Raw genomic sequence first — 24173 nt, 5'->3', positions numbered from 1 at the left:
GACATTTTAAAGCATCATGTTAAACAATATATACCTATCAGATCAAACCCATCTCATTTTTCTGTATCGCTGTTTTAGAATCACTCTTGGCGATATCCCCTCACTTACATATTTCTCCTTCGGCTTGCTCATGGCATCAATTTTATCCACTGAAGCACCCAAGTTCCTTAAGACTACTTACGCATCCCCCCCCCCCACCCCGGTGCAGAATTACTGTTCCCGTGGCTCGTCATGCTGGAAGTAACGATTAGAAGGTGTCATACCTCCTCGGAGATCTCTAACTCTGCACCTTCTCTCTTCAACCGTAGGTTACTTTCAATTTAATACTCTCACTCAGCTGCTCTGCAACCTAATAAGCAAAAATATAATGAAAGCATTTAGAATCCTATAACAACAGAGGTTTCTATAGCAGTAACGTTATTCCTCTCCTACTAAGGTTTTGGCTCAATTACTTCAGTACTAGCACAATAAAAGGCCTCATCTTCCTGACACTTGTCAATTTCAAATCAGAATTCCTTCCTAGTAGCCACTGCCTAAGTTCCTCTAACAAGCCCACGGAGTAATCCTTAGGAAAGATGCAGAACCATGGGGAACTAAACAATTACAGAGTCTTGCTTTTCATTTTTAACTGGCCTTTGCCACTGTCTGGTGCTCTGATTATTCATGTATAATTAATTCCCCAGTGAATTTTCCATACTTCCTAGTCTATGTCTGCTGAAGGGTTACTGGAAGTCTTCAATCTCATGATTCCTTCAATCCACATAGTTGGCATTTGGATTTATTTTATTGAGGTGAGTCTATTTTCATAAGCAATCAACACTACCCCTGAGATGCTCACACTGTATGAAACTAGAAGAGACTGGGACCAAAAAACAATCCACACCAGAAGATTCTAACACATGTGAGAGTGGGGGCAAAAAAGGTTACAACACTGCAGTCCATGGAGGCAAAAAGCTTGAAAGATTTCCAGCCTGAGAGCAAGGGAATAGAAGTATTCTAGGTCATCAGTACAAGGAAGGAGACTCAGTAAGGTCAAATAGATCTTCCTTGAGAGACCAGGCGAGAATCTGAAAGCCATAGGAAAGGGATCTGAAATACAATCTTGGGAATATGGAATAGGACCAGAAAAATGAGGCTTCAGAACTCAGTTCCAAAGAAAGTGAATGGTTATTAAGCGTAGCCTGAGACGTAGGGCTCAGAAGCAAGAATGATTTTGATGCCAAATAATGTCTTCTGAGGTCAGGAGCCTAGAGCTAAACCACCCCCAGGACACAGAGGGTGAACTAGATCCACAATAAGATGGAAATAATCCTGCGTTGGGAGCCAATAAGAATGACAATAAGAATGAAGAAATGAAGAGAATCAAGTCAAATAGCATCTTGGCACAGAGTCTTTTATCCCCTTCCCCCCATGGCTTTGCATCAATATATATTTGTATCTTTTTAAAAATATTCTTCAGATTCACAAAATTCCTCTAAATAAAACTGTTTTGTTTTTTGTTTTGTTTTTTGTTTTTTCAGATAAGGCATTTGATCTTGAAGACTTCATGGAGGATTTCTTGAAATATTTTAATTTTCTCTGTTTAAGAGCTGTGTCTTATGTCCGTATGGACTCATTATGATTTCAGTTATCCATGCATATGATATTTTAAGGGTCATGTTACTAAGAGGAAGACAACCGGCAGCTTATTATAATATTGTCATTTTACTGATACAGGATGAAAGGTGGTCTTAATTTAGATTCATTGAGTAGCTCTTATCCTGAGAATAGCTATAGTTTCATATGAGTTCCTCTTTTTGTTTGACTTCTAATACTTGATACCATTCAGTTGGATTAGAGTATCAAAATCCCTCTGCATAACTAGAGAGGCTTGTTGGAAGGTCATGAATAGCAATAAAAGGATCAAAATTATAGGATGTCCCTGCGTCTCTAGCAACTGAGGCTGCAAAAGCCAGTCAACTAATCTTTTGTTTGCAAAACCCACAATATTTTATTAAGAAAAATAAAGTCACCTTCCACCTGGATTATAGACCACACCTTTCTACTTTCTTCTAGAACACTGTTATTACAATGCTCTTTCTAGCCATCTCATATGAGTTCCTGACCTTCTGCCTTCAATTTCCTCTAGTCTCTTCTTTTCTAAAATAAAACTAAATAAAAGTCTGTTTGTCTGTTTACTTGACTTTGCTTCCATTTTACCTTTCTCCTTCCTCTTCCCTGACAACTTCTAAGTCAAGTACCATTGTCAGACAATCTTGAAGAAATCATACTAAGTCATTCAGCCTCTATCTTTAATATAAAAGAGTTGGGGTAATGAACCTTAAATATCTTCTTGTAAGAAAGTTCTATAATTCTAAAAGTATGTTTTTAAAGATTTGCAATTCTAGAGAATTTTTATAACTAAAACCTACATAACAGATAACTTGGTAAACTATTTTATAAAGAAGAAACTAATTATTGTTTAGGACATAGTATGTGACTGAACAATACATTTTTTCATTAATATATACTTCCCCAATTCATAACATCAATATGTAATATATGAGCTACTAAACAGGGATCAGGAGCCATTATTTTTAAGAGAATGAATCATAATTCTGTAAATATATATAGTGTAATACCATTCTATCAATATTATATATATTTTTCAAAGTATCTGGCATTTAATGTACCCAGTAATTGCTGCACTAAAACTTCAGTTTGAGAAATGTGAATATCTATCATGCATGTCAATTACGGTAGCAGCAGGTATAAGCTATTTTGACCTATTTACTCCTTAACTTGGTAGAACAGGGAACCAAAGAATGTCAAAAATATCCAGCATGTACACAGCATTACTATGTGTTCAGACAGTGTCTTATTTATAAACATATATATATATATATATTTTATATATCAACTTACTCAGTCTTCACAACAACCCTAGGAGATATCTACTTTAGAGATGAACAACCAGAGGTTCAAAGAAGTCAAGTACCTTGCCGAGGTATGTGGAAAATTTGGAATTCAAATACAGGCAGTGTGGACCACGTTTCTCTTCTAAGGATGCTTTCTTCGGTCTCACGTCAGGACCCTCTTTCCTGTCCATCTCCCGGCTTTGCTCGTCTCTTCTTTGCTTGATTAACCTGATGTCTCTCTCATTTCAGCAAGATGGCCACCTATGATCCTGATGGAAAGATATACACTTTCCCTTATTTCCAGGTGAAAAGTTCCAGGAGGGAAAGTAGTCAGGCCACCCTGATCTCTGTGGCCAAGAAAATGTGGTACTGCGATTGGCTGGGTTTCAGTCACGTGACAAACCTTTTCCAGCAGTGATCCATCCAACTAACACCACTTCAAAATGGTATTAATTTTAGAAATAACAATCTTTGAAGTAGATTCTAGAGTGGGGCAAATGAGAATTGAGAACTGTGAGAAATGAGCTTACCCCATTCTCTCTTTTTGTTTTGTTCTGTTTGTTTCTGGGGAGTGTCATTCAAACCCAAATTTTGAGGGCCAAAGAGAACCCCAGCCAGGTTCCTTGAGTTCTCAGTTATTTCAGCTGACACAGCTCTTTTGATCTGGCCCCAGGAGTTCTTGTGGCCCCAAATCTTTCATGGCCTCAAAGAATAAGCTTAGTATAATGTACATGCCTCTAAATATATTGAGAGAGAGGAGGGAAGGAAAGCGTTTTGGTATGCCTTGTGAGTGTTTTTCATCTGCTGATGTTTTCAGAATAAAAATTTAGTGAAGAGTTGTATTTTTCCTCAATTTCCCTAGACATCAGACTAATGTTTCCTTGAGTGGAAAATGATAAAAAGACAGATTTTTATCACAGGATGCTTGGGCTTTACACATTTAATTATTTATGTATTATACAGTTGACCGAATTCTGTTTGCTCAAGAATGCTGTGCTTATGAAATGGGATAATTATGTAAAGAACCTAGAACCTAAGAAAAACATCACTATAGGTCCCTTTCTTTCCTGTAAGAGTAGAAATGGGTAGAAAAAGGATCAGTCATCAGTGTTCCTTTCCAATGTCTAATTTGATGTATGTCACCTCCATGTACTTGTTCCCAAAGTTTTCAAAAACAGTGAGTGCAACATGATGCCAAGGTCAGTGGTTTATAAAATACGGTTTCCCAGATTAGCATCATCACCCTTACCTGGACACTTGGAAATGCAAATTCTGGGGCCTGACCCCCAGACCAACTAACTGAATCTGAAACTCTGGGGAGGTAGGGTCCCAGCAAGGTTTTAACAAGCCCTCCAAATGATGTCCATATCTACTGACCTTAGAAAACCCTATCAGAGGGACTTTGTCTCTCCCTTTTGCAGGCCTCCTTATCTGGCCTTAGTGATAATGGACTACGTTCTTTACTAATTAGTATCTAAACAGGAATTTATACCAGAGAGCTAACAATCGATCCCATATGATTCTTTTCTTAAACACAGAATGTATCATCAGCTCTTCAACAGAATTGGGGAAGTATTTCTTGGCTTAGATATTTTGTGTTTGCCAGTAACACTCTGATATGACATCAATACTATGTTCCCTGGATCTTACTTGTGGTATAAGGTGCTTATCCCTTTGGGGACTGCTATGGTCTGCTTCAGCGGCAATCCATAAATTCAACGGGATTCTTTTCACAGTTTGATTTCTCATTGAGTGGAGCTCCCAGCTTGTCCTTGCACTGCCCATGTAAAATATAAACATTTAAACAGTGGAATAAGTTATTGAGGGACATTTTTGGTGACTACTCTGGGCAATTTTCAGGAATGCTCTGTGAAGGCACTATTCACCATTTTTTCCTGACAATATGTCTCTAGTGTATTATTCATAAATATTTGATTCACTTGCAGGCTAGAAATCTCCTAGTAGATGATTTAAGATGCCATGTTTTTGTACCAACCAGTTGGATCATCCCTCATAAAAACTAGCATACACCCTTCCAGTGATACAGTGTAGTCAGCTCCAACTCAATATACCACAAAGCCCTGTGGCAGACAGGCAAGGCTTGTTGATTCAGGTAGGGTTAGTTTTGTTATGACGGTTGAAGTTATGCATCATTATGATTTACTCTCTAGTTTTAAGAGTGAGTCCATACTTACTCACCTAAGTAACTTGACAGCCTGACAATTTGCACATAAGTAGTTCATCAGTGTATACTTTTCTGCTGTAAAGGACAAGCATCAGCCATGTATTTATATCAGGTCTATACGACAGGGTCTACCTATACCCGGTTATTTTGGCTGCGACTAATACTCAGTTGAGTCACTCCAAGAAAAAACATTGAAGTAGAACATAAGAATCCATTTTCCAATGTCTTAGCTAGGATGTCACATTTATTGCATCATTCAAAAACTTGTGCTAAAATTCCTTTCAACTGTGAACTTGGGGTCTAGGAGTCCCTGTTGATATAGAGTTCATGAAGCCAGCCTTTGAGCACTGAATTATGTTCCAGGTGTTGATCATAGAGCTGAAGGGACGCTGTGAGGAAGCATCCCATGGGACCACTTGGAGGTGAGATGGGTTTGGCAGTATACCAGACACACACTTGGGGGCAGGTGCTTTGAAGTCTGACAATGCTGACCGTGGATGACTGCTGTGTATGATATTCCTTTCAAGTGAGTACCATGTAGACAGTCTTCTCATGAGAATTTAGCTCCCACACAGCTCCTGGCATTCAGATAAAACTTCATTCCTTGGAAACTTCTGGGCTTCGACTTTACTCATGTATGTTCTGCAAGCTTGGGGCTCCCAGCATTCAGGCTTTCCTCCATGCTTTTCCTTTATTCCCAGACTACTTTGGCATCCTATATAAACTCCTTTTTTGCCCCTTTATACAAAACTCTCTTCTCTCCTTTTGTCTCTTTTTGGACAATAAGGTGGATCCTGTTTATTTGTTCAAACTTGAACCCCAATTATTACTAACAACAAAACTGCCTCCTCCACTCCACTAGAGGGCAGTGAAAGCTCAATCTTCCTAAGGACCATTGTTTGGTATCCTGTGGCTAGTCATGGGGCCCTCAGGTGGCTTTAAGCAGACAGATGTCTTGGGTTTTAAAATGGGTGAGGAAGAGGGTGTGCAGAAGTAAGAACCATATACAATATAAACTTCCGTTTTATTTGGAGAAATACTTTATTCCTGAAATCTAGCCAATAGGCTTTTCTACTTCAACCAGTGTATGGATAAAGGAAGCTATGGATGGCCTGAGTGTGCTATGAAAGGATTCTGAGTACATTGTATGAAAACTTCAGCCAGTGTGCTACTTAGAAATTGGCTGGAGCACCTTCCCAGACCACAGTCACTTCTAAAAGACGCGCTCTCTGTGACAACACTGGCTGCTGAGCTGTTACGTGTGTAACAAACGGTCCCTTGACTCCAGGCTAACCAGGCAACAGTGATCTCTGTGGCCTGACTTGAAAAGATGACTCAGGCCTGTCCAATTCCTGCTTCTGTAAACTTAAATTTGAAATAAGAAACACATGAAATATCTTCCAGTTACTCGTCAGAGTTTAAGGTGAAAGTTATGATACAGAGAAAAGGCCCAGGGAAGCCATGATGGGCAAACAGAAGTTCCAAGGAAGGGGGAGATAGGGACGCAGCTGATGTGGTGTCGAGAAGCAGACGGAATCTGGAGAGGGAGGAGAAAAGAGGAGAAATGGGTGATCGGAATTTCCCATGGGTTTCCACTTCCCATATATGCATATCTTTATATAACAAGACATATACTCTCAACCAGTTTTGATTTTAAGAATTCAGCTGCATAGGGGCGCCTGGGTGTCACAGCGGTTAAGCGTCTGCCTTCGGCTCAGGGCGTGATCCCGGCATTCTGGGATCGAGCCCCACATCAGGCTCTTCTGCTATGAGCCTGCTTCTTCCTCTCCCACTCTCCCTGCTTGTGTTCCCTCTCTCGCTGGCTGTCTCTATCTCTGTCGAATAAATAAATAAAATCTTTTAAAAAAAAAGAAAAAAAGAAAAGAATTCAGCTGCATTTCGATGTATTTGAAATAGTTGCTTGAGCCTTTTTTGGGTCTTTCTATACCAGGTTCCTCTTGTTCCTCATATATTCACAACCTTACCAGAGCCCTTCCCTCAATAATTAGAGCTAAAACATTTTGAAGTCCCCTTTCTTACTGCTGCCGACAGAGCCACCTTCCCAGCACTCTGATGATGGATGGCCCTTGCCAAATTGTCTTTCTATAGAAATCTGAAAGACTCTTTTTAGCAGAGAGATCGAGAATTTGGTTGATTTTTTCCAAGATGATCCCCTTAACTGCTGATTCCCCTACTGGGAATCTCTTAGTTCCTTTTCCTCTTTGCTTTTGGCTCCTAGAATGGTCTTTGTCTTTTTTTTTTTAATATTGAAATTGTTTTAATTGAAATATATTTGACATATAACATTTTGTAAATATAAGGAATACAGTGTGGCAATTTGTTGCATTTATATATTATACTATGTCTCCTATTGTAGTGACAATTTACGTTTCTATTGTATTACATAATTACCAGGTCTTTTTAGTGATTAGAAAAATTAAGGTCTAGGGGTCTTCTCTTTAAGGCTGGCTTTCTCTAAGAAGTCCATCAGCAATCTGTCTTCTCAGGTCTTTCCTGAAGTAGCCAAGTGTTATAGGCTCTTGTTTCATGCCCACTTATTTCCAGAGGAAGAGAGATTAACTTACTTGTTCCTGCAAGTTCAAGATTAACACTATATACCCACTTCCTTAACTTTGAATATACTAGCAAAGCTCAGGATAGAATCTTCCCCTGGACATTCTTTTTATTTGTCACCTGTGCCCTTCAAACGACTTTGATCTCCTGTAAGGAGAAAGCATAGACCATCTGTACCCAGATGTATGTCGTAACTTCTCCATATCCTTTATCCTAGGAGCCTGGCCCACAAGAGTCAATCTGCCTCTATGAATAGAGATCTTAATAGAGATCTTAAAGTAAAATACCATTGTAATTCACCACACGATTCTATTCTTCTTTGCCCTGATTATATTGTATCTCTCATATCTGCCTTTTAGGATTCCTTTGGTTGAACACTGGGATAGAGTCATGTGTTGTGTGTTTGGCCCTTTTATCACCCTATAGAATCAGCAATATGAGATGAAAACTAGGGTTCTAACTGCTGGAGTGTGCCACGGTGAAAATATGAGGACACTCGTATTGAGATACAGAATAGTTTATATGATAAGCAAAGCTTCAAGTCAGGGGTCAATGGAGAAGGGGCCAGTAATTTGAAATAAATTAATTTTAATTTAGAGAAGCAAATGATCTTTGGACCAAATGCCAATCTGCAGTATGGGATTTCCTTCTTATTTCATAAGAATGCTACCTGCACTATTTTAATATCTCCTTAAATGATTTCTCGCATTCACTTTCTTGTCCCATGATCCCCTTACCACCACAATGTGATGTTTTTTACCAAAATATAGAGGACATCAAGTCAGTTCCGTTTTTAGAAACCTGCAGGGGCTTTCCATTGTTAAGCAAGACCATCACACACATCTAAGGTCATTTTAAGCGTCTAGATTAATCCATCCTCTAGATTGTGTCCACTAGTTCTTTTTAAAACGCAAACCTCACCTTATACTACCAACTTAAGTTAACCCTTTAATGACCGCCAGCACCTACTGAGTAGTGAAGCTGAAGCCAATATGAGTAAGTAAACTGTTCACAACTGAAACCGCCTGAGGGTCCCCTAACAAAGAAGTTTGGCCATGTCTCTGTTTTTCATGATGATCCTTTGTCTGGAATACTTTTCCTTTTCTCTTTGGATAATTTCTTTTCATTCCTCAATACCTAGGATGGTATTGACTCCACACTAAGTTTTCTTTATTACTTTGATGTGCCAAAATGATGTGTATCTTCCTCCCCAAAATTGAAATTTTGATATTTCTTATCTTTGTGTCCCCAGCAGAGCTTTGTGTCCAGCGTATTATATGCTTCACTGAAGGACTTGTGCTGGAGACAGAGAGAAAAGAGAGTGTTTAGCTGTCAGCCCTTTCAGAGATTAACTCAGCTGCAGAAAGCCACCTTGGCCAAAGTCATGTCTCTTTCAGGGTTCCTCATTCAATGAATATTTAATAAAGGGCATAGAGGTCTGGCTATTTGCTTCAATTTGGGACAACTCTAAAGGCCAGTCTAGCTTTAGAGCTTCCTGTAGAATTGCCCAAGCTTGCTGTTGGACATGCAATGCTCCTTGACTTTTCTTTCAACTTATCCCTCTTCCTTGCCCTCCTTTTCTCAGGTGTTGATATCAAGGCACTGCCTCATGATCTACAGGAAACATTTCATCTCAGACCCTACTTACTGAGGAACTCAACCTGTAGCTGGTGTTGGGGGTGATCTAAGGAAGCAGGAAATACCTAGGAGTTTCACAACAGGATCATTTGCCATCTGACTAGTAATAGAACCCCAACACTGGTAGTTGGTGGGCACAGATAGCCCCTGGCACAAAGTTATAGTCTAACATCTTTTAAAACTTCCACCGGTGTGAATTGGAATGGTATACTAGTATAGTAGTAGACGGAAATAAATGCATTAGCTGGTGCATTTTGTCAATAGTTCGAGAAATACGGGGAAAACAGATAATTATAAGGTAAGTGAAACTGAATGGCTCTTTCTAAGTTTAATTGACTCTCTAGAAAATGATAACAAGCTGAGAGTGATTGAAAGCTAATACGAAAGTCAGAGGGCCATTTTGGTAGCATACATAAAAGCTCTCATTTCCTGTAGAAGAAAGACAGAGAACACTGAAAGCCAGACTAGAGCCTTAATCATTAGAATAAATGAGCTAAAAGAAAGTTTCAACTCTCAAACAGAGAAGGTCTGCTATGAAGTTCAGAGCCTGATTGGGAAATTGTGGCATCCTAACATTGCGATAGGAATACGGCATTAATGCTCCGATGAAATATTAGATCCCTACATTCATCTAGTATCTTGGAGTCAATATAAGTGACCCACCACTCCCTATCAAACGCTCGATCTCCCCACTTCCTTCAAGACAATGCAGTGTCTCTTCTACAACAGACATTTGCCCCTTCTCCTAGCTGTACCCCCACCTTCCCTTTTAGCCACTACGTCTGTTACTAGTGTTAAGTAGCAGAATAGCCCAGAAAGGAACCTTTGAGCCTGAGAAAAAAGGAAAGTGTATCCTAAAGAAGCTTCAAGATCTAGAAGCTGGAGAGTACACATGGGAAGTGGGTTTTTGGGGTGTTGGATCAAGGGAGCTAGAAGATGAAGACTGATAAGGGAGAGTGTATGATTTGGGAACATTTTACCAAGATATTGGATTTAACACTATGAAAAAAAACCCAGAAAGATGGTGCAAACTCTCTATTAGGATGGCTCCTGGACACATGACAAAACTGCTGTACTAAATGAAGTTGATTGTTAGAATTGCCATAGGAGATGGTGTAAGAAGGGTTTAAAATGTTCGGGGAAGTGCGTTGGAAAAATGGAAATGCTATGTACAACTTCAAGACCCTACAAGTGATTACCAATGCCTGGGTGATAGACATTTTACCATGATCATAGAGTAATCTAGTAAGGAAGGCACCAGGGACACAGAAGCTTAGTGGCTGTTCTCGCATGACTGTAGGAAAGCCTGATACACAGCCAGGGTCACTTTCAGAAACGGGAATGATGAAACCCCAAACACAGAAACCAGATAGTAGCACTTCAATATCAGAAGCCACAGAAGATGCAATTATTATAATGAGTGACAAGACCAGAGGGTCAGACATGGGCCCTGACCCACAGAGAGTTGTGGAGATGGTCAATAGAATATGGAGGCCCTAAGGGAGAGACAGATGGTTCTACTACTCAGTTTATGCATAATCAGAAGGTGAGGGTTGTCCCAGTAAAAGCAATGACCCCTGGCTGTATTACGTTTTTATTGCTCTTGTAAAGAATTAACACAAACTTAGAGGTTTAAAACAACACAAATTCATTATTTCACAGTTCTGTAGGTCTGAACTCTGGGTATAGCGAGGCTCAGCTAGGTCTTTTGCTTAGAGTCTCACAAGACCCAAATCGAAAGATTAACAGGTCTGCATTCCTTTCTAGAGGCTCCGGGGGTCTGTTTCCAACCTCGTTCAGGTCATTGGCCAAATCCAGTCGTTTGTGGTTATGGGACTGAGGTTGTCATTTGTTTGCTGGCTGTCAGCTGGGATCACTCTTAGCTCCTCAAGGCCACTTTCTTATTCCTACACTTCAGAGCCAGCGGCAGTTCATTGAATCCTTATTCCATTCGGAATCTCTTACACTCCCCTTTTTCTGCATCTTTCTTTCCTTCTTCATACACATCTCTGTGACTCTGTCAGAGGATATCCTCTGCTTGAAGGGGCTCCTGTGATTACATTGGGGGTGCCCAGATAATCCAAGATAACCTCCTGATTTTGAAGTCCAGCTCCATAACTTAATTACATTGGTAATGTCCCTTTTGCCATTGAATATAACACATTCACAAGTTCTAGGAGTTAGGGTGTAGAACTTGGGGGTTCATTCTATTTTTCACACTTGCCCAATTTCTATATCCAAACCAATTTTCAGACCCGATCCTATTGACTGAAGAAGGGTAGTTCCCAGAAGGAAACATCTTGCAGTACCTTGACAAATGAACATGGTAAAGATTTTCCCCATCTGTTCCCAAAGGTAACTATGGCTATTTACTTCAGTGACTGTGCAGTGGGAAAAGGGCAATGCTCATACACTTGGAGGACTATTGAACATATCAATCATGGTCCTCCTAGTTGAGTGTGGGCCTATGGGGCCAGGACATGAATGGAGTTCTGGCCAACATCTAGCCCACAGTGGGTCTATTGAGAACATAGATACATAGGTGGTTATTTTCTCACTCTCTGAATGTATAATTGGGATAGATGCACATCAAGTCCTGGTCCTGTGGGGTATGAGCTATCATAGTAGGAAAGGCCAAGGAGAACCCTCTGAAATTTCCCCTCTCCAAGACTATAAATAAAAAATAACATATCTTTAGGCAAAGGGTTGCTACAGAGCCTCAGCCAATAGCTCAAAAATTGTTTGATAAGTAACAAGCACAAATTTCCACATATCATTAAATCAGAACCGGGTGATGCACTTTAGGTTAAAAAAGTAGGAGTAACCCTCTTAGAGCACTGGAAAATCCTGTGGAAGGTTCTGCTGAAGCTCCAGCTTCCCTGTGTATAGAGCCCACAGGATGCCCTAATAACCAGCCTGCACCCAAAATCTCAGTGTCTACCTCCCAGACAAACCAACCTGCTACATACATTCTGGCTACTCAGCCAACACTGTTGAGATGCACATAACTCAGATTCCTTCGTAATGTGATGCTAGTATGCTCTGTACCGAGTGTTATGCTCTACCCCTCAATATGCATTCCTCCTAGATCAGTTTAAACAATCAGGGCCAGTCCCCTGGGCTGACTAGGGGCCAGTCCTTTTACTACCTTCACAACGTATTCCGAATCCAGTCACTTCTGATCGTCACCACTATCACCCTTCTCCAAGCCACAGTTTTTTATCTGTATTTCTGCCCTATCCTCTTATCTTTACTTCTGCATTTGCCTTTATAATCGATTCTCTGCAAGCAGAGCGATCTTTTTTTCAAAATGTAAATCAGATCACACCACTCTTCTCTTCAAAATCATTCAATACCTCCCTTAGAACAAAATCCAGCATCCTTACCAAAGCCTATAAGACACTTCATGATCTGTCTTACTTGCTAACTTTCTAGTTCAGTTCCTTACATTCCCTGTTTTTCTTACTCTGTTCTAGCCACTTTGCCTTCCACAGAGTTTCTTGAACATGCCAAGCTCATTCCTGGCTCAGAGCTTTGAATTTGTTCTTCTCTCTGTATAGAAACAGATTTCCTCAGATATTCACATGGTTTCCTCCTTCAGTTCACTCAGGTGTTTGCCTAAAAGTCATGTCCTCAGAGATTCCTTTCCCCACCGAACCTGAAATTCCCCCTTTAGAATAAACGTGTTCTTCCTTCTCTCTGACTCTACTCTGTTTCTGTTCGTAGAAGTTGTCAAAATCTGACATTATATGTTTTGATAATTTGTGTACTTTTGGTTTCCCCAACTGGAATATAAACTCTGTGAGGAGAAGGGCTTTATTTAATTTAATGCTATAGTATTTAAAAACACCTAGAACAGTGCTTGGCAACATTAGATGGGCTCCCTAAGTATTTGTTAAGGAAATAAGCTCTCAGCAAGCGGTCCAAATTTGTTGAATGACACATGAGGGGAAATATACTACCTGTCTTCTGAGGAAGGTTCATCATTCCTAAGATAGACCCATAGGAAGAGACAAGATTCTCTCTTCTTCCCCTGGATGCTGTTAAAAAAGTGAGACTGTTCACAATAGCTAAATTGTGGAAGGAGCCGAGATGCCCTTCAACAGATGACTGAATTAAGAAGATGTAGTCCATATATACAATGGAACATTACTCAGCCATCAGAAAGAACAATTACCCAACATTTGCAGCAACATGGATGGGACTGGAGGAGATTATACTAAGTGAAATAAGTCAAGCAGAGAAAGACAATTACCATATGGTTTCACTCATTTATGGAACATAAGAAATAGCAGGGAGATTGGTAGGAGAAGGAAGGGAAGAATGAAGGGGGGTGCGGTAAACAGAAGGGAGAATGAACTATGAGAGACTATGGACTCTGGGAAACAAACTGAGAGCTTCAGAGGGGAGGGGGGGTGAGGGACTGGGATAGGCCAGTGAAGGGTATTTAGGAGGGCACATATTGCATGGGGCACTGGGTGTTATACGCAAACAATGAATCATGGAACACTATATCAAAAACTAAGGATGTACTGTATGGTGACTAACATAACATAATAAAAAATTATTATTCAAAAAAAACAAAAACAAAAAAACCCGTGAGACTGAGACTTGCCTCAGGTACCTTTGAATCAGCCCAATGAAGAAACCTATGCAACGACCAAAGGATGTGAAAAAATAAAAAGAACTTGGGTCCTTAGTAATCTCAGTGAACTGCTGACTTAACTCTATTGAAGCCATCCATCCCTACTAGGGGTGTGTAATTGTGTAACTGCTTATGCCAGTGTTCTTAAGGATAGCATTCCATTCATGATTTCATTTCTCACAGCCAAGAGTTATCTGGCTGATACATGCACATTTTCTAGCCCTTCCTACAACACAATTCCATACACCTGACTTCAGATACATTAAGACTCCAGCTGTCCAGCTAACTGCTCATCTTTGCTTTTGCTCAGCTGTTTTTCCAATCCCTGGCTTCTACACATGTAAAATTCTACTCAGCCTTAACACTTCCTCTTATATGGTCTAACTCAAAAGTTTCCGTCCCTTTCATGCTTTCCCTCACTGATGCATTACAATCACTCTGCAATAACCTTATAACTCATAGCTTAATTTCTTCCTGGTTCCTGTTAATTCAAGCTTCATGCTACAGTTATTTCTCTCCATTCTTACCTTCATTCATTCAGTTAGCCATTGATACATTCACCAATTTTTATCGAGCATTTATGGCCAGACTTCAGCTGTATATCAGTAAATAAAACATGCAAAATTTCTGCTCTAATAGAGCCTATATTCTTGGTGAGGATGAGAATATTCATTTAATAAATAAATTAATTAATTAAATAGTACATCATACAATACATAGTTCGAGGAAAAATAACACAACAGTGGGGTGGATATGTAATAACAGGGTACATATGGGGAAGTTCCAATTTTCAAAAGGGATAATTCATAGAAGTGGTTCAGGGAGGAATTTCAGCTCATTTGCAAGGTGACACAGGAGCAAAAACTTGAATGAGTTGAAGCAGTGAGCCATCTACCTAGGAGAGAAGTACCCTCATGAGTTTCAGAAATACCAAGAAACCTTTATGCCAAGAGCAAAATGAGTACAGTAGTAAAATAAAGAACATATCTTCAGCACCTCACCCTGTCCCGAGAACCCAGCACAGTCACTCAACTACTGAACTTTCAATAAGTGATTGCTGAAAGGGAATTTTGTTTTGTATCAACTAGTTGTTTTTATTGATTGAATTAAAGATCATTTGCATCACGAATTAAAACAGCCCTCATTTAACTTTAATAGCATGTAGTATGGGTCAGATTTTTTTTTAGTTTCTTTCTTCTTTCTTTCTTTCTTTCTTTCTTTCTTTCTTTCTTTCTTTCTTTCTTTCTTTTTTTTTCCATTCACGGAATTTTCCTAAGATAATTACAGGTCCAGTGTTTAGACATGCATACTTTAGTATTAATTTATCCAACCTCAGCATTAGCCCCAGATGTCAGATGCATCATCTTGAGGCTAGCAGATATCACAATCATACTTAGAGGTAACATAAGCCTAGTTCCAAGATGAATGATCCAAAGGGATACTCCCTTTGCTGATGCTTTGAATTTTGCCCTTGTTCTGGACTGACACGCTGCTGTTCATATTAAAGATTTAGTCCACTCCAGGTCCATGGTAACATTAGTCATCAAGTGTGCACTTTGGTATAAGACCATGTCAGCTTCTACTGAGTCACCATATCATGGTCATTGCTCTTGTCCACTCTGTTCCAATAGCATCACTCTAGGCATCTGGCCAAGAACTAGATTATCTTTTATCATTGCCTCAGAGAGCCCTTTATCATTCCCATTGCCTATTGTGAGGAATGGAACAGAGCTACCTGCCAAGATATGTCTCCAGGACTATTCCATTCCACCCAAGACAATTCAGGCCTAGGTGATTAAGACTGCATCATTAGTCTGGGCATCTGTACTTAAGCATCATTTCCTGTAGGTCAGGGTCATCTCAATCCATCAAGATAGTCTAATCATATTTTGGCCCAAAGTGTTTGGATCCCTTTTCATGGTTTTCTATGAATATGTATATACCCATATGAGGTACCCATTACATTCCCCCCCTTTTTTTTCAGAAAAAATGGCTGCATGATTGCTTTACATCCTTATAATTATGAAATAATTCAAGAAAATCTTCTCAAAACCAAAGATCTGTTTCAAGGTATTTTGTTCTCACCAAGCTCAACAGAGAAGCTAGACACATTTAAATGGCAGCTACTCTAGTTAAATCACTCTAATTAAAAAGGTTTCTTTTGTATATTTCCCATTTCTATATATATTCTAATTAAAAGTGTTTAAAAACTAATTCATAGAAAATATGTTTTGATTACTATAATTGGTAAACTTGTCAAGAAGAAAGCAGAAAAATATATATTTGAAAGAAGTTGTATGCATTATTATGAAGAAACTAAATCATAACCATATTTAAGATTGTTATGTCTATAAAGTTAAGCTCAGATGTGCCACTTGTGATTGTCAGGGCCCAGGGACAAGACTGGCCAATAAAACTTCGTGCTAAAGTCACTCTGTCTGGGGCGCCTGGGTGGCACAGCGGTTAAGCGTCTGCCTTCGGCTCAGGGCGTGATCCCGGCGTTTTGGGATCGAGCCCCACATCAGGCTCCTCTGCTATGAGCCTGCCTCTTCCTCTCCCACTCCCCCTGCTTGTGTTCCCTTTCTCGCTGGCTGTCTCTATCTCTGTCGAATAAATAAATAAAATCTTTAAAAAAAAAATAAATAAAAATAAAGTCACTCTGTCTGAAGCGCCTGGGTGGCTCAGTCGTTAAGTGTCTGCCTTCAGCTTAGGGCGTGGTCCTGGCATTCTGGTATTGAGCCCCACATCGGGCTCCTCCTCTGGAAGCCTGGTTCTTCCTCTCCCACTCCTCCTGCCTGTGTTCCCTCTCTTGCTGGCTGTCTCTCTTTCTGTCAAATGGATAAATAAAATCTTAAAAAAAAAGTCACTCTGTCTGGATAAGCATACTGGTTTTATCTTCAGATACATTATGCTGGTTGCATTAAAGTTTATCACAATGAGATATAAATTCTATAGCTTGTTTTAACTTTTTAGCCAAACTCTCTAAATATAGATGACTGATAAATCTAGATATAGACATAGATGATATGCTGAGATATATGCGCCTATATATTTGTGCATTCTCTCAACATTTATTGAATACTTAACTATAGGCTAAATGGCATTCTAAGGTACAGGGGATGTGTTTGTGAACAAGACAAAGCCCATTCCCTCACAGAGCTTCTATTCTACTCAGAAAGAGAGACAATCAATGTATAAACAAATAATGTAAAAATGATGAATAGGAAGGATGTTACTTAGTTAAGATGGTCAGAGGAGTACTGTAAGGAGGTAACACTTGAATTCAGACCTAAATGTTGAAAAGGATTCAGTCATGTGGATGATTCCAGAAAGAATGATTTCAAAATGGAAAAAGTGATACAGAATGCAGTTATAGGTAATCATTTCACTGAGGAAGTTTCGAATGCTTTCAAATTCTTTAAGTAAATATACAGAGTCATATTTAACCTTAGCTCCATCTTTTAAGAAAAATGTATCCTCGGTTATGATTTTAAAATTCTCCACAGAACCTATCGCTGTCACTTTCCACCGTGGTTTCATAGCAGCTACTATTTTGGATGTTTGGATGATCCAGCTGCTACCCTCCATGGCCTCCACAGACCATGTGACACAGTTCTGGCCAACAGAATGAAAAGAAAAGAAAAGAAAAGAAAAAAAGAAAAAAAGCAAACTGAATGGGGTATCCTAGAAGCCTTTGGCTTTTCTGAGTAAATGGCTTTTCCTCTTCCTCATTTGCAGTTATAGATATCTATGAGATGAGGAATATGAAAAAAAGCCAAGTGAATCCTAGAGATTCTGGATTCTACCAAGCTGAGGAACCATCACCATTAGTTGTCAATGTCCAGAATTCATATTATGTGTAAACAAATAAATCTTATTCAAACTATTATTATTTGCATGTTCTCTTACTTTGAGCTGAAGCATTCCTAACTGATAATAAGCATGTATTGTGCTCTGACCTTGATCATATTCTTGATGTCTTCTATTTATTCTTCCTTGCTATGGCCTCACTTCAAACAATTTCTTCTTCAGTGATGGGGAACTAAAATCTTGGAGAAAATATTTAACTTTATGCTTTTTATGCATACTCAGATTTGATGCTTTATTCCATTTTGTTATCAATGATTTTAAAAACTGCACTTGTTAAAACACTTCTTTTGTGTTTATTTCTACAAAGAAAAAATAAGCATCAAGATTATTTTGGATATATTTTTTAATAGACGTAGCACTGATTAATGCTTAGAACTGAAACATACAAATTATCATCTTTCAAAATTTTATAGATTATAAAATCAGACCTGGGAAAACCCTTCTCTAGAGTTCATGAAGTGATGCTTTAGATGGGGTTTTTCATGTCTCTTGAGATGATTCTGCTTTCACACAAATTGTTCAAGAAAGATGACTGAGTCTAGAAAGGGAAGAAGGAGGTGAGTCATTCTTTCTATCTCTTGATTTAGTGTTCCCAAAGCATTGACTTTCTTATATTTTTTTATATTTACATTTGAAAATAAAGCCAAATAACTAATTATGTTAACAAACATTCACTTTATCTGTTAAATTATTTTTTACTTGGAAATTATTGTTAATAAAGGTTACTAAAACCAAATATTTTAAACATATTTCTGTATTCTAAGCTTGTTAGATAAAGTAAGAGGAGACCCAATGGTGAGAGCCTAATGCATTGGTGAGTAGAAATCCTAAGGTCAGCCTCTTTATTTATTTTTTTTTTTAAGCAACCTCAGACAAATGGTTTCACCCTTTTAAACTTGTGTTAAACATGATCATTTGATTTGTCTTCTACCATATATACTCATTCAATGAATTATTTATTTTGAATTTAGAGGAACAGTGCCAGCTGCTGTAGAAAAAAAATTAGAGGTATATATTTGTATACATTTATTTATTTTATATTTATATATATCGTCACTTCTTTTAGGCATTTTACAATCTAGCTGAGTGAATAAATAAGTACATGTAAGACAGTCTATGCTATGTTTCCTGAGTGGTAATTACCAAAATAACTATAGGAAATCATAAAGATCTCTTCTAGACAGGGAATCAGGAAAAATTTCACAGAAGGGTTATGTTTTGAGCTTCAGCCTTGATGTTTTTGAGAGCATTGGGAGCATGGATTCTAGAGTAAGACTCTTTCTGTTCAATCCAGCTCATTTGGAACGTATGCCTATTTATTTGCCCACATAACGATACCTATTTTGTAGGGCTGATGAAAGATTTGAAGAATTTCATATACGGAAAGTCTTAGAACCGTGTGCTTTATGTTGTAGGTGCTTAAAAATGTTAACTATCATTTTAGCAGGAGGAGAGGTACGAGAGGTATGGTGAGCATTCTAAACAAAAGAAACTATGAGAGTAGATATCATTAGGAAGACTCAGTTGACCTATTGTGTTAGTTTCCTAGGGCAGCTGCAATTCATTTCACAAACTAGGTGGCTTATAACAAGAAACACTTATTTTTTTCATAGTCCTGGAGGCCATAAGTCTGATATCAAGGTGTCAGTAGGGTCATATTCCAACCACAGGCTTTAGGGGAAAATCCTTCCTTCCTTCTTCCAGGTTCTGGTGGCTTCTGGTGTTTCCTGGCTTATGTAACTCCAATCTCCACCTCCACCTTCACACGACTTTCTCCCATGTCTTCTCCCTGTCTTTTCTCTTAATGGGACACTTGTTGTTAGATTTAGGGCCACTCTAATCCAGGATGACCTCATCTTGAGATCCTTAATTACATCTGCAAAGACCCCTTTTCCAAATAATTTCACTTTCACAGATTCCAAGTAGTATCTGGAAATTAGAGAAATACTTTGAGGCAAAAATTTGAGGCCAAAATTGGTTTTGAGTGGTTAATATGGGAAAATGTAAGGGATCCTCTCAGATTTAAGTGTTAGTTATTCAGAGAATGCTAGCAGCATTTTCAGAAGTAGGATTAAGCCTGGAGAGGGAGCTATGGTGAGGAGAAAGTGATTCACATTTTGTGGGGCATATTGAATTTGTGTTGGGGATTCAGGACTATAACCCAGAAAAGAATGACTTGATATAGAGATTTGAGAGTCATATTATAATTATGATTCATGAAACGATGAGATTAGATAACGTTCCTCAGAAAGTTTATAGCCAAAGGCTTTGAGAGACTTTGTTCAGAGGTAGTCCTTAAAATGCCATATATGGTAATGTTATTTGGGAACCTGGCTAACAAAAGAGAGAAACAGTAATTTAAGTCTTATTCAACCATTCTGCCAAAACTTATCCATATAAGATAAGACAAATATAACAACTTGCCTCCCTATTCCATCTTCATTAGGCAAATGGCCTAACTTCAATCGGCTTTGTTTCTGGGCTATAATGACTCCAGTGACTATGGTATTTGGTCATCTCAGCAAAGGCTCAGCAAAAGCATTCTGTCAACATTTTGGATCATTTCAATCCATCACCTTGATAAAGGTCAAGACTGACCAAAAAAAAAATGTTTTTTTGTTCTCTCCACCAACATACTTGCTTTCTCTTTCTTGCAGATAGAAAATATTGATTTGCTATACTAATATGACAGCTGATATAAACTTTAGAACATCTTTCAGTATTAATAGCATGGGGATATGCTTTGCCAATAGAGTAATACTTTTTTTATTAAAGAAAATCTACTCTTCTGTTTACTACATTGTTGTCAAGAGCTGTATCAGAGATTTTAAAAAGTATATAATCTATATAGAGGAAAGACATCAGTAAATAATAAATAACGAATAAATAATATCTAGTACATTACTAACTAAAATAATGTCATTGCGTTGGCAGAAGAGGGGACAAGAAAGTTGAAGGAAGTCTGACAAAAAGAGATAGAGATGCAAGAAAATCTGCAGGATGGACCCTTAGCAGGCGCATAGGCACAAAGGACTGTCTCCACATCACTGTTTCTCAAATTGTGATTTTTTTTAGACCTCTAGGGCTTGATAAAAAAGTAGATATCTGGACCCTAATTCTGAGGATTGTTATTCCTTTTCTGAGGAATTCCTATTTGCTCGGCCACTGTGGACACATTACTCTAAAAACCCTTTAGGAAAAGCCAGTGAGGAAAGAACCCTTGGCTAGCCAACAGCCAGGAGTGGCCTGAAATAGGCAGTTAGAGCCCAGCTGCCTCTCCTGCCCTCAGGTCACTCTCCACTGAGGAGTGGCTCGGCCTGACCGGAAGCAGAATCTCCTCTCAAGCTGCAGTCGCCCCTAAAAAAGGTTAAACGAGCTTTACCAGCCAAGCCAACCAACAGACCCTAATAAGGCTCTCCAATCCCCCAAGGCTCAGCTGAAGTCTGAAACTCCTCCAGTTGATGCAATTCTTTAACCCTTGCAGATCACGAAGAAAGAGGCAACTGCTTCAAATGCACGTCTTCTTGGTGGGCAGCCAACTGCTGTCGAAGCATGAATTAGATTGTGTGTTGTGTGAAATAAAGAAAAATAAGCTTATGTTTTGATAGAGGGGATTAGTACAGAGACCTGGAGTACAACAGATGACTAACTTAGTATAATAGGGAAAAAATGGGCATTTGAAAGAGACATGGGTTCCACTTTAGAATTATATGATGTAGAAAAGATGTTGATTCTTCCGCACTCTCTGGTTCCCATCCTATGATGTGGAGATTTTCATCACCACTAACAGGGTTGATGCAAGGCTTAAATGCAATGGTGTCATCCTGGCATACTCTACGTGTCTAATGAAAAATATTTCTTTTTTCTTTCCTGGATTTGAGAAATGTTTTGTCCTTAAAAGGGGACCAATGATGCAGAAAGTAGAGAAGAATACTATGTAATCACACTTTAAAGTCTCCACATTTTGCTCAGGATGTGCCGTGCAAATGCAACACGGCAAACGGCAGGTGGAGAGGAGGTGACTGAGATGTTATAACCTACTCCCATGCACGAGCATCATGACCTGGTTCTTGTGTGTCACCCAGCAGGACATATGGGATAGCCAATTTTAGAATGAAGGTCCTGACTCAAACATTTAACTTTTTTTTAAATTTATTTTTAAGTAGGCTCCGTGCCAAGAGTGACGTTCGAACTCATGACCCTGAGATCAAGAGTCACGTGCTCTACCGACTGAGCCAGCCAGGTGCCCCCTAACTCAAGCATCTTAAAGCCTAGTCTTGCCATTTTTTTTAAAATTCCTGTCCCACTAACTTTTTGATCCTTTGACTTTTAAATCATGCTTCTCATCTAGGATATCAGACCAGCTGACTTTTTCTATACCAGGTTCACTGAATTACTTGTCCCCTTCCCTCAGTTTTACAACTACTATCTCCATTCTTGATTAGAGGAGGTGTATTGATTTCAAATGAAATGCTTTACAAACCAAAGTTCCCATAATTCTGTGAAAAATGGAATCTTTTTTTTTTTAAGATTTTATTTATTTATTTGACAGAGAGAGAGACAGCCAGCAAGAGAGGGAACACATGCAGGGGGAGTGGGAGAGGAAGAAGCAGGCTCCCAGTGGAGCAGGGAGCCCGATGCGGGGTTCGATCCCAGGATCCTGGGATCATGCCCTGAGCCGGAGGCAGACGCTTAACGACTGAGCCACCCAGGCACCCCTGAAAAATGGAATCTTGACAACAAACGAGTTGGGGTTTTTTTCCTTAGATTTTGAAAGCCTGAACTATTTGTCTCACATGTTTTGTGATTTACTTTTAATAAGGCTGGGTTTGTGGGAAGAAAATTTTGATCCAGAGGTATCTCCATAAACTGCTTGAGATGCCCAGCTTTTGCCTTTGTCCCCAGCCAAATGCAGTATTTGAAATAAAATGTTTTAACCACTGGAGGTCATTAAATCCAATAAAAGTTTTAAAAGGGTTTAGTTGTTTGTGAATATAATACATCAAAATGTCCAAAATATATTTAAGAGTGTTTTCTCGAGTTATTCTTCTATGTAGTTGGCCATAATTTAAAATGAATTTAATGGTCAACCACTGGACAACTTAGCTTAAAGAAGGAGGCATAGTGCCGTGAGAGTTTATAATAGGGAACACTGGCCTACTTCTGGAAGTTTTATAAGACCTCTCAAGAAAGTGTTGATTGAATGGAAATCTGAAATATGGGTCGACTCATATATGGGGTTGAGAGTTTCTGTAGAGAAAAAGGAACGTGGGTCTAGCCCTGAGGTGGGAAGAGGCATAGTACATGCTAATTGATCTGAAAGAAGTCAGACAGAGGAATAATAACAGCGTTGACCAGGAAAAGATAGGCAAGAAGGACCAGCATTTGCAGCCTTGTAAGGCACAATGTACATTTTGATCTTTCTCTTAAGAGCAAGGGGAAGCCACTGAAAGGTTTTAAGCAGGAAGTAGATGTGATCATATTTTTATATAAAAAAATGCTACCCTATGGTACTGAAAGAAGATTGATTGGAAGGGCAAAAGTAAATAGAGGGAGACTAGGTAGAGAATCTTTGCAGGGTCCATGAGGTAGCATCAAGGGTAGAGTTGAGGGGAGTCCTGAGTGAGATTATAGGGGTAGTGAAAAGATTCATGCTTTGGATGCTGAGAAGTGAGTAACTTCAAGATACATTTATAATATAATTTGACTTGAAAATTTATTGGAGGAGTGCGAGATAGAGATTTCAATGATAACACTCGAGTTTTGGCTTCTAGCTTGCTCATCGATGGATGGATGGATGGATGGTTGGATGGATGGATGGATAAGGTTGACTCTGGTATACACATGAGGATATATAGCTCAATGATACATAGGTAGATAGGTTTTGCATTTGGGTAGTATTAATCCAAACTTGCTAGGAGAAAGGAGCATAGTATAAGTTTGTTTAGGTGAACTTTGTACCCTAGGATCAGGAATCCTCTCTTCTGGTCATGAGGAGCTGACATTCACTTCAGCAAGTGCAAGAGGATATAAAAATTATAGTATGGTTAAATCATGTGTCTGCCTGTTGTGGTTCTTACCAACCACAACATCTATGACCAGCTGTTCCTTTTACCCATCAGTCTCAACCAAATACATTCAAAGTTCAAACCAACACTTGTGCCAGTGAGACAGGATAAGAAAATAATTAGCATATGGATTTTAGGACATGTGTTATTGATGTACAAATTCCTGTTTTGACATTAGGACCTTGGATAATTTATATACTTCTTTGTATGGCAGTTTTCTGTCAAAACTTTAAAAAATAGTATAATGAAACTCACTTCATGGAGTTGTTGAGAGAAATAAATGAGCTAATACGTGT

The 24173-nt window shown here is 38.9% G+C and overlaps 1 protein-coding gene across 1 annotated transcript in view; it reads left to right on the top strand.

Moving 5' to 3' along the window:
* Positions 1-21365, top strand: part of CCER1 (coiled-coil glutamate rich protein 1) — a 44967-nt gene extending 23602 nt beyond the window's left edge. Inside the window, 1 exon segment of the mRNA XM_034643665.1 lies at positions 21294-21365. Coding sequence (XP_034499556.1) covers positions 21294-21365 — 72 coding nt within the window.
* The last annotated feature ends 2808 nt before the right edge of the window (positions 21366-24173 follow it).

Source organism: Ailuropoda melanoleuca, chromosome 15 (assembly GCF_002007445.2).
Source record: "Ailuropoda melanoleuca isolate Jingjing chromosome 15, ASM200744v2, whole genome shotgun sequence".
Taxonomy (NCBI): Eukaryota; Metazoa; Chordata; class Mammalia; order Carnivora; family Ursidae; genus Ailuropoda; species Ailuropoda melanoleuca.
The sequence above is the reverse complement of the archived record's forward strand: the minus strand, read 5'-3'. Positions and strand labels throughout refer to the sequence as shown.